Raw genomic sequence first — 11,552 nt, 5'->3', positions numbered from 1 at the left:
CGGCTGTGCTGCGCGCTCCCCGGTTACGGTGGGGGGTGCCCAGGTACAGTGGGGGGTGCCCAGGTACAGTGGGGGGGCGCCCAGGTACGGTGGGGGGCGCCCCGGGACAGTGGGGGTGCTCCCCGGGGCAGTGCTGGGGGACCACGGGCTGCCCCTGCAGGTGTCCCGCAGCAGCATGCGCTACCTGGCGCTCATGGCATCGCGGCCCGTGCTCAGGCTCCGAGAGATCAACCCACTGCTTTTCAGCTACGTGGAGGAGCTGGTGGAGATCCGGGTGAGGCGGGCGTCTCCTTGGGGTGTGGGCTGTGGGAGGTCCCCAGCAGAGGAGGGACCTGCAGGCACAGGTTGGGCTGTGCTCAGAGTGAAGATACAGGAGCCTCGGTCCAGAGTAGTGGATCCAGCAGGCCAGCAGGTGGCATGATGATCAAGGGGATGGATCCCAAGTGGCTAGCTCTGCAGCTTGAGTCCCAGAGCTGGGTGTGTGCGTGCCCAAGGTCCCAGGAGGAGAAAGGAGAAGGGATTGCAGTGTGGCCAACCCCCTGGGGGTGTTACCTCACTTTCTCCCTCTCTGTCTCTGGTGAGTACAAGCACCCTTTGGCAAAAAGCTAGAAGGGGAAAAAAACAAAAGGGCCCACATGTAGCATGGTGGTTAAGGCACCAGATCCCACATGGATGACTCTGTGGTTCATGTCCCAAACCTGGTAGCTTGAAAAACATGCCAGGTGCATGTGCATGTGTGCCCAAAATCCCAAGAGGAGACCAGAGTAGAAGGGATTTCAGTATGGCCATCCCCCCGGGGGAGATTCCTCACTAACCCTGTCTCTGTGTCTCTGTGTTTGTCTCTGTCTCTCTGTGAAGAGTACACATGCCCTATGGCAAAAATCTTAGGGGTAAAAAAAGGGAAAAAATGGGCCAGCAGTTGGCATGGAGATTAAGGTGGCTGGATCCCACAGGACCAACTATGTGGTTCAAGTCCTGAAGCAGTGGTTCAGATCATTGGCTTGAAAAACAGCAGACATGCATGCCTGTGTACCCCAAATCCCAAAAGACAAAGGAGAAGGGACTGTAGTGTGACCATCTTCCCAGGGTGGTTCCCACTCCCCCATCTCTGCTGAGCACGTGTGCCCTGTAGCAAACTGAAAAGAAAAAAAGGAGGAGGCAGCACAGTGTGATGGTTAAGGAGGTGTATTCCCATGTGACAGGATGTGCCTTGCGTCCTGCACTGGGCAGCTAGAAGAATCACGACAAATGAATATATACATGCATAAATAAATGATGTTTAACATTTAAAAAAATAAAAAGAAACAGGTGATGTTACTTGGAATAACAATTTTTTTTAAGAGGTTTTTGCTATAGGGGGTGTGCACATGCCAGAAAGACAGAGAGAGACAGAGAGAGAGAAAGCGAGAAATCATCCCCCGGGGGGATGGCCACGCTGCAATCCCTTCTCCTCCTCTTGGGATCTTGGGCACGCATGCACATGCACCCGACATGAATTTAAGCCACCAGGTCCAGGACTCGAACCACACGGGAGTCCAGCAATATAGCCATTATGCCAACTGCTGGTCTCAAAACGATTATTTCAACATGCAGCTGATACCCACAATTACTGAGCTACGGTCCTCCTCCTTCTTCTTATGCTACACCTTTACTTTATTCATGACGGAGTGGACGTGCACTCCAGGAGAAAGCCAAGCACCCGTGGGCACAGTCACGTGCAATCCCTTCTTCCCCCCTCCAGTCGTGGGTCTGAGGCACTTGCATGCCAGCCTGGAGCACCTCGTGTTGACTTGGCTGTCATTGCTGTGGGGTCCAGCTGCTTTTTTGGAGCTCTGTCTTTTGGTTAGTGGATATGTACTTGCTGGGGAGAGAGAGACAGAGACAGTGAGAGGGAAAGTGAGAAATCACCCACCAGGGGAGATGGCCATGCTGGGATCACTTCCCCTCCGTTCTCCTCCCAGGCCCTGGGCATGCATGCACACGTACCTGGTGTGAGTTTCAAGCCACCAGGTCCAGGACTTGAACTGTGGTTGATCATGCAGGAGTCCAGTGACGTAACCACTGAGCCATCTGCTGGCAGCTTTTTTTTTTTTTTTTTTTTTGGAGAGGTTTTCGCTATAGGGTGCGTGCGCTCGCCAGACAGAGAGACAGAAAGTGAGAAATCACCCCCCAGGGTGGATGGTCACGCCACAATCCCTTCTCCATCCTCCTCTCAGGATCTTGGGCACGCATGCACACACGCCCGGCGTGAGTTTTAAGCCACCAGGTCCAGGACGCGAACCGCGGTCGACTACGTGGGAGTCCAGCGACAGCCATTATGCTAACTGCTGGTTCCCTGCTGGCAGCTTTTTTCGGGCAGTGTGTTATTGTCACACCACAGGGCCTGTCCAACACATCTTTTAAAAATGTTTTAGTTTCTTTTCTTGCCAGAGAGCGTATCCAGAGAGAAGAAGAGAAAGGCACCTCCCCATGAGGTGTGGTCAAGCCACAGTCTTTTCCCTCCGTTCCCCATCCTGTCAGGGTTTGGGGCATGCACATGTGCCTGGTGTGGAACTTAAACTGGGGCTGGACATCCCTCAACCACCAGCGACGCCCTAAAATCCCAGGGTGTACTCTATACTTTTTTTTCTTAAGAATTATTTTATTTAACCTTATTTAACTATTTATTTTGAATTTGACCAGAGAGGGACAGAGTGTAGTGAGGAAGAGAGCAAGAGAGGCAAAGCCACCAGGTTTGGTACTTGAACCTCAGTCGGCCATGTGGGAGTCCAGTGTCCTTAACCACCATGCCACCTGCTGGCCCCTACGTTTACACCCATCTTCATCAGGACCAATCACTTCAAGTACTCAGGTCACTCTCAGCCACTAGCGATGGAGGAGGCTGAGCCAGGGCTGAGAGCACCTGGTGCTGCAGTCCACGTGAGTGGCTGTCTCGGTCAGGGCGGTGAAAGGGTGAGGCTCCTTACAGAGCGGAGGACTGAGGCCGAGTGAGCTGAGGTGGCAGGAGGTTGGGCTGGGGTGAGGCTGATCCCATGCTGGCCCTGAGGCCTAGGAGCCTGCAGCCTCAGGGCCAGCATGGGATCAGGCTCCTAGACAGGCAGCACTGTGTGCCTGCGTGGCTGGGTGGGCCGAGAGGAGGGCTCTGGGTGAAGGGCCATCAACTCCAAGGCCCAGCCACGCCCAGCAGCTGGGATTTGAACTTGAGGTTGGCTGGAGCGCTCAGCTCTGGGACTCCCCAGAGAACTTGAGGGCTCCTTCCTCGAACCCCACTGGCCGCCAGCGTAGGTGAGGCCACTGCAAGTGCCATGCCCTGGCTGAGGAGGCCATGTGCGCCCATCCACAGAAGCTGCGCCAGGACATCCTGCTCATGAAGCCATACTTCGTCACGTGCAAGGAGGCCATGGAAGCACGGCTGCTGTTGCAGGTCAGGCCACCGGAGGGACGGCCTGAGGGCCACGGAGCTAGGGCCATGGGGACACCTCCCACTCATAGCGCTTTCAGATAACTCAATAGCCTGTGTGTGCTCTGCCTGCCTGCAGGGGAGCAGATGGGTGCCCCACCTGCACTGCCTCAGACGGTACCAGGTATGGATGCCGCAGTGTGCATCATCCCTGCAGCTTTCTTCCCTTTGTTTGGAGAGGCACGTGCGCTCACCAGAAGGACAGAGAGAGACAGAAAGTGAGAAGTCACCCCCCAGGAGAGATGGCCATGCCGCAATCCCTTCTCCTCCAATCCTCCCTCAGGGTCTTGGGCACGCACACACACATGCCCGGCGTGAGTTTAAACCGCTGGGTCCGGGACTCGAACCGCGGTTGTCTATGTGGGAGTCCAGCGACATGGCCATTATGCCACTTGCTGGTCCCCCTGCAGCCTTTCTTGCCCTCCAAGGAAGAGGAGCCACTCTGGCTCTCCTTAGGCAGGTTGACCATAAAACCCAATTTATTTCCTTCCTTCTTTTTCTTTCTTCTTTTGTTTCCCTAGAGGGCCCTTGTGTCACCAGAGAGAGAGGGGGAGGAGAAAGCACCCTCCATGGGGCACAGTCATGACACAATCCCTTCTCCTCCATCTCTCCCTCCTTCAGGGACTTTGGGACACGCACACACATATGTGCCCAGAATGTTCCTCAGGCCACTGGGTCTGATCTTGAACCACAGGGTTGGCCGTGCAGGATCTTGCTGCCTAATCAGGAGCCACGGGGCTGGTCCGCACTTTTTGGGGCTCCCCTATTTATACTTGCTCAGTGGATACTCAGACACTGCTGTGTGTTCTGGGGAGGGAACAGGGCAGGCAGGAGGGGAGTGCCAGGATGTAGGGTTACACAGGGAAGTCCGGGCAGGGAGGGTGTGGGGGGAGGCGGCAGAGGGGAGTGCCTGGGGGGGCGGGCTTACAGCCCCAGACGAAGCCCTGGCCCCCATCTTCTCCCTGGGCCCCAGACACTAAAGCTTTCTGCTTCCGTGGCCCTGATGTTGGGAGTAGCCATGGTGAGCAGGGCTGGGTCCCTGCCTGGGACTTGGGGTCACGATTGCTGGGACTTGGCAGCTCCAGGACCGGCAGCATTTCGTGGAGAACGATGAGATGTACTCCATCCAGGACCTCCTGGAGGTGCACCTGGGCCGTCTCAGCTGCTCGCTCACCGAGACGCACACGCTCTTCGCCAAGCACATCAAGCTGGACTGCGAGGTGGGCTGCCCTCACGGTGTCTGCTCCAGAGGGGCCCCTGGGCAGGACTGGCAGAAGGAGCGCTCGGCTTGGTGTGTCCTGGCTGCGGAGCTGGGCCTTACCGCCGACCCCGACCCCTCCCTGTCCCCGCAGCGGTGCCAGGCCAAGGGCTTCGTGTGCGAGCTCTGCCGAGAGGGTGACGTGCTGTTCCCCTTTGACAGCCACACGTCCGTGTGCACCGACTGCTCCGCCGTCTTCCACAGGTGGGTGTGGCTCAGACCCCACCCTCTGACCTGGCCCCAGGCCGGGGAGGCCCCACCTGCGGTTGTGGGGAGGGTGGGCCTTCCCTTGGCCGCTGTGGCTGGTCTGGGGAGCCTGCACTGCTGCCCTGAGGGAGACCACGGGCAGACGCTCAGGGCTTTACTGCTTCTGTCAAAGCCCTTTGCTGATTTGGAGCTGAGCGCCTGTGGGCGGGGTGTGAGCGCCTGTGGGCGGGGCGGGGCGGGGCGCTTCCCTATCCGCACTGGGCGGTCTCCAGAGGCTCCAGCTTGGCCCAGACAGGGCCCCACATCTGTCTGCTCCCTTCTCCTGCAGGGCAAAGGTACTGTTCAGGGCTGGCATTGGCCAGAGGCTCCCCAACTCTGTAGCTCCTGGCACCCTTACTTCTCAGTGATGTTTTCCGTGTCCCTAGGCCAATAGAAATACCTAGCATACTTGTTCAAGGGCTTATGTATGTGTGTATGTGTGTATATACGTGTGTACTACGTGTGTATATATAACATACTTGTTCAAGTGCTTATGTTCAAATGCCTCCTAAATGTATGTGTGTGTATATTTATTATGTGTGTATATATGTGTATATGTGTGTACATATATCTAACATACTTGTTCAAGTGCTTATGTTCAGATGCCTTGTAAATGTATATGTGTATGTGTGTATATGTGTGTACATATATCTAACACACTTATTCATGTGCTTATGTTCAAATGCTTTATAAATGTATATGTGTGTATGTATGTGTGTATATGTGTGTAGGTGTGTATGTATGTGTACTGTTTATGTGTGTGCGTATATATGTGTATGTGTGTATAGGCGTGTATGTATGTGTACTGTATATGTATGTGTGTATATGTGTATGTGTGTATAGGTGTGTATGTATGTATACTGTATACGTATGTGTGTATAGGTGTGTGTGTATGTGTACTGTATATGTATGTGCCTATAAATGTGTATGTGTGTATAGGTGTGTATGTATGTATACTGTCTATGTATGTGTGTATAGGTGTGTATGTATGTGTACTGTATATGTATGTGTGTGTATAGGTGTGTGTATAGGTGTGTATGTATGTGTACTGTATATGTATGTGTGTGTATATGTGTATGTGTGTATGTGTGTGTATGTGTACTGTATATGTATGTGTGTGTATATGTGTATGTGTGTATAGGTGTGTGTGTATGTGTACTGTATACGTATGTGTGTATAGGTGTGTATGTATGTGTATATATGTGTATGTGTGTATATATGTGTAGTTGTGTGTATGTATGTGTACTGTATATGTGTGTATATATGTGTGTGTAGGTGTGTGTGTATGTGTACTGTATACGTATGTGTGTATAGGTGTGTATGTATGTGTACTGTATATGTATGTGCGTATAGGTGTGTATGTATGTGTACTGTATATGTGCATGTATATGTGTGTATAGGTGTGTATTCATGTGTACTGTTTATGTGTGTGCGTATATATGTGTATGTGCGTATAGGTGTGTATCTCTGTGTACTGTATATGCATGTGTGTATATATGTGTATGTGTGTATAGGTGTGTATGTATGTGTACTGTATATGTATGTGCATGTATATGTGTATGTGTGTATAGGTGTGTATGTATGTGTTCTGTTTATGTGTGTGCATATATATGTGCATGTGTGTATAGGTGTGTATCTATGTGTACTGTATATGTATGTGTGTATATATGTGTATGTGTGTATAGGTGTGTATGTATGTGTACTGTATATGTATGTGCGTATAAATGTGTATGTGTGTATAGGTGTGTATGTGTGTGTACTGTATGTGTGTGCACATATATCTAACATGCTTGTTCAAGTGCTTATGTTCAGATGCCCCGTAAATGTGTATGTGTGTTGTGCTTCAGCAGAATTTGTCGTGCGGAGCAGCGGCAAGGAAGGGGATTTTGGAAAGGGAGTGAGAGAGAAGGAGAGTTTAAGCACGACTTAGTGACGGTTCGACTCACGTTTGTCGGCTGCCCAAGCAGTTACAGCCAGAAAGTGCTCTGGCCCACGGAAAGAGGACAGGACTCAGGTTTGCCTTTTGAGCTGCTGTAATCACACGGGGAAAAGGGGTTTACAAGTCACGATGGGACGAGCGGCACAGGGCGTCCTGTGCTGGCACAGCGAGAGGAGTGCAGTCTGCAAGGGCAAGAGGAGGCCTGGTGCCAAGTCCACTGGGTGTCTACGGGGCATAGGCAGTGAGCCGGGGAGGAGCTCCACGAAGATCTTAGGGAACGATGGTGGCAGTGGCCACGAGATGCCCAAGGGTGAGCGAGGAGAAGTCCACCCAGTGATCCTAGAGTACGGAGGTCGGAGATCGGGGCTAGTGGCCAACACCGGAGCATCAGGCGGAGCGGAGGGCCATCTGGGCAGGAGGAGTCAGTGTGCAAACCTGACAGGGCCTCCGGCTGCAAGGGAGGGTCTCAGATGCAGTGAGATGGGATCTGGCCCAAGTGGAGGACAGAGCCGATGAGCTGGGCTCAGGCTCCTCTTTGTATGCCACATTTTGGCAGGCTCATGGTGACTTGACAGAACAGAATATTTTATATGGGGACCAGCAGTTAGCATAATGGCTATGTCGCTGGACTCCCACATAGTCAACGGCAGTTCGTGTCCTGGACCTGGTGGCTTAAAAGTCACATCAGGCGCATGTACGTGCGTGCCCAAAATCCCTAGAGGAGAATGGAGGAGAAGGGATTGCGGTGTGGCCATCCCCCCTGGGGGGTGATTTCTCGCTTTCTGTCTCTCTGTCTCTCTCTGTCTGGCGAGCACACGCCAGCAAGAATCTCTCAAAAAAAAAAAATAAATAAAAAGAATGAAAAAAAAAAGAATATTTTATATGTAAGTCTATGAGATTTGGGTCAGAACAAAGTGGGACATTTTTGCCAGTCATGAGGGGCGAGTGGAGCAGGGACCATGCTCATGTCCCTCATGTTATTGGTCAGTGTATGGCTTGCCTCTTATCAGTGATAAGCACTAGGGTGTTGGCTGAGTGTCGAATTTCCAGGAACATGGCTAACACCAGGCTGAATGTACTACAAAATGGAGTCAGGTATGCTCTCAGCGAGCAGCGTTAAAATCAAACATTTTCTTCACAGCAAACGACTAACTTAGCCATTAAACAATGTATCAAGTGTAACAATTCTTCACAGCAAGTAAAACAACATTTTAGGTGTAATAGTATGTATATGTATATGTATATACATATACATACACATATATAGTGCGTGTATATATGTCTGTATATTGTATGTGTGTATATAATGTGTATGTGCGTGCATATGTATGTGGATATATGTGTGTGAATCTGTATGCATACATGTTTGTGTGTGCACACATGTGGGTATACACATACATATATGCACATATGTGTATGTGGTATGTGTGCACACAGGCGTGTGTATGTGTGTGACATATATGTACATGTTTACTGTATGCATGTGTGCACATGTGCATGTGTGTGTATGTGTGTATATATGTATATGTATGCAATTTTTGTTTTTTTGCTATAGGGTGCATGTCCTCACAACACAGAAAGAGAGAGGGAAGGTGAGAAACCGCCTGCCCGGGGATGGCCATGCTGCACTTCCTCTCCTTCTGTCTCCTTTCTGGATTTGGGCACACATGTACACGTGCCTGGCATGATTTTCTGCTGCCAGATCCGAGACTCTAACCAGCTCCTTAAACACCATGCCACTTGCTGGCCTCATAAATATTTATATTTTAATATTTAGTGGCTATTTTGGAAAATAGCACACATAGAAGAAAAATATTTTTCTTTTTTTCAGTTTTTGCCAGAGGACGTGTGCACTCATCAGAGAAATAGGGGTCACTCCACAGTCCCTTCTTCACCTTCCTTTTTTCAGGGTTTTGGGCACACATATGTACACTCACAGCATGTTTTCAGGCCTCTAGGTCCAGACTTGGACCATATGGCTGGTTGTGTGGGATCTAGCCACCTTAGTCACCTGAAAAATATTTCAATTTTTAAAAAAGTGATGATCATATAGGGGCCAGCAGGTGGCACAGGGGTTAAGGCATGTGGATCTCACATGGTCAACTGTGCAATTCGAGTCCTGGACCCAGCAGCTTGAAAAACACACCAGGCACATGTGCATGTGTGTCAAAAATCTTGAGAGGAGAGTGGAGGAGAAGGATGTGGCAAGACCATCCCCCTGAGAGGTGATTTCTCACTTTCCTCCTCTCTGTCTCTGTCTCTGTCTCTGGAGAGCACATGTGCCTGATAGCAAACTAAAAAGATCATGTGTTTTATGATATGTGAGTATTTGGTGGTCCTGCATAGCTTCTCGACTGTGAGTCTGATGGGAACCTCCCATCTCTGTCCACACTGATTTTTATCTGGTATCTGCTGTTATCATTGCAGCTGCCAGAATCCCGGCTCTGCAAATTTGCGATGTCTCGGAAGGGCCAGGGCAAAATCAGGTGTGGAAACTGCGCTCCCTTGAGCTAGCAGCGGTGCAGGGTCTGACTGCTGTCACAGAGAGCCGTGCTCTCTGCAGGCCTCCCGCACCCTCCTGCCATGGTACCGCCTAGGGACTGCAGTGGAGGCATCACACAGTGGTATTAAGAGCTGGTGGTGGGGCCAGCAGGTGGCATGGTGGTCAGGGTGCTGGACTCCCACATGGCCAACCATGATTTGAGTCCTGGACCTGATAGCTTGCTTTCTCACTTCCTCCTCCCCCATCTCTGGTCAAATTGAAGAGGAAGAATACATAAAATTAAATAAATGATATTCCCCCAAAAAAGAAAAAATAAGAACAGGTGGTAACAGATGGGTCAGCTTGGAGCTGCGTAGAGCCGCCAGGTTCTGCCCCTTCAGCCATGTTACCTGGGAGCTGCATTGTCGGGGGTCGATGGTAACCTGGAGACCTCTGGGGGAGGCCACAGCCACCGCCAAGTCAGAGTGCAGCGGGGACCAGCAGTTAGTGTAATGGCTATGTCACTGGACTCCCACGTAGTTGAGCATGGTTCGCGTCCCAGACCCAGTGGCTTAAAACTCACGCCGGGCGCGTGTGCATACATGCCCAAGATCCCGGGAGGAGAATGGAGGACAAGGGATTGTGGCGTGGCCACCCCCCCTGGGGGGTGATTTCTCGCTTTCTGTCTCTCTGTCTCTGTCTGGCGAGCGCACGCGCCCTATGGCAAAAACCTCTAAAGAAAAACAAAACAAAACAGAAAAAAACAGTGCAGCATACGTAGCCTCGAGGCCAGACCCCTCCTCTGCCCTTGGGTACATCTCCGAGCCTTCACTTCCCCACTGGAGAGGGCATGACAGGAGCAGGGGTAGGGAGCTAGTGAAGGCTCAAGGGTTGGCTTTTGTGTGCAGAGAGCCCCAACCTGTCTCCCTGCCCTCCCCCCAGGGACTGCTATTATGACAACTCGACCACGTGTCCAAAGTGCGCCCGGCTCACCCTGAGGAAGCAGTCGCTCTTCCAGGAGCCTGGCCCGGATGTGGATGCCTAGGGCACTGGGGAAGCACCAGGCACCCACCTGCCTATCTGTGCCCACCTGCTGGTCATTGCCGAAGTCAAGGTGTTCGCTCTGCTCTGGAGACCCCTGGACGCAGCCCCCAGACCTTTTCCGGCTCTGTGGACCAGGACAGGGACAGCAGTACCCTGAGGGCACCACCTCACTCCCAGGGCCTTGCTGGAACTTGGCCCACTGGTCCCTGGCTGTTACATGGGTAGGTGTGCTGCTGCTACGAGGGGTCTGATGTGGCTCTCATCCCTCTCCATCGCAAGACTCCATGGCAGAGGCGTGGGGGAGGACTTCTCCCTTCCCCATGGTACAGAGCTCCCAAGGCTTCTGCCTTGCGTCTGTTAGGGCCTCTCTGGACCCCCAGAGGGCTGCAGGGCAGTGGCCAGTGAGACCAGAGGATGCCAGCTGCGTACACTCAGCTTGGGCCTGGTCTGATCGTAGAGAATGATTTAGGCTCTACCTGGAGGGCTTCTCCAGACCCTCATCTCTCTGGCTTCTAGTAGTCTCTGGCTGGACTCCTGCTCATCCCCCCTGGACCTACTCCTGTCTTGGCCTCCAGAAGCTCTTCTAAGTCCTGAGGTGTACATCCAGTGGTGTTAACCATCCTTCCCGTGCACAGGGAGAAGAAGGGGCCACAGGGCTCTTCCCTGCTGGGTGCACCTGCAGCTGCTCCCTTCAACCCAGCCTGCCTCAGCCTGGTGCTCTGAGCTTGTAGCTTGGGTACCCTCAGGAGAGGCTCCAAGTTAGGCCAAGAGTTGTTTGAGGAGGCCTGGATGGCATTTCTTGGGACCAAACTTGTCGGAGCACCCTGTCTCACTGCCACGGTACCTGCAGGTGTTTCTGTGAGATTACCAGCTAGAGCCTTCTGTTTGGGGCCTGAGGTCAGGAGCTGGGAGTATTTGTTCAAAGGAGCTTGGGCGGGAAGCCTGGAACCCAGCAGGAAGATCAGGCTGTGGGGTGTGGCCGGTCCCTAGCCCCACATGATCAAGGGCTCCCAGAGAGCAGAGAAGCTTCACAGACCACGTAGCCCAGGAGGAACCCCAGAGGGGATGTTTCACAGCTTCCTAGCCTTTTGCCCCTGGAAGGTGTGGGCTGCTTGCGTTTGCT

General features: G+C 52.3%; 1 protein-coding gene across 3 annotated transcripts in view; it reads left to right on the top strand.

The window, feature by feature from the left end:
* Positions 1–11,010, top strand: part of DEF8 (differentially expressed in FDCP 8 homolog) — a 21,754-nt gene extending 10,744 nt beyond the window's left edge. For 2 of the 3 annotated variants that reach the window (XM_006152520.3, XM_027773459.1), the window contains 5 exons: positions 161–274; positions 3,344–3,424; positions 4,540–4,680; positions 4,813–4,922; positions 10,328–11,010. In XM_006152520.3, coding sequence (XP_006152582.1) covers positions 161–274; positions 3,344–3,424; positions 4,540–4,680; positions 4,813–4,922; positions 10,328–10,430 — 549 coding nt within the window. In that variant the 3' untranslated portion in view covers positions 10,431–11,010. The remainder of the gene's footprint in view (positions 1–160; positions 275–3,343; positions 3,425–4,539; positions 4,681–4,812; positions 4,923–10,327) is intronic. The other variant, XM_027773458.1, reaches the window with a different exon arrangement.
* Positions 11,011–11,552: the final 542 nt, after the last annotated feature.

This window comes from Tupaia chinensis, unplaced genomic scaffold (assembly GCF_000334495.1).
Source record: "Tupaia chinensis unplaced genomic scaffold, TupChi_1.0 Scaffold000355_1, whole genome shotgun sequence".
NCBI classification, from domain to species: domain Eukaryota; kingdom Metazoa; phylum Chordata; class Mammalia; order Scandentia; family Tupaiidae; genus Tupaia; species Tupaia belangeri.
Note: the sequence above shows the minus strand (reverse complement) of the source record. Positions and strands in the feature narration are given on the sequence as shown.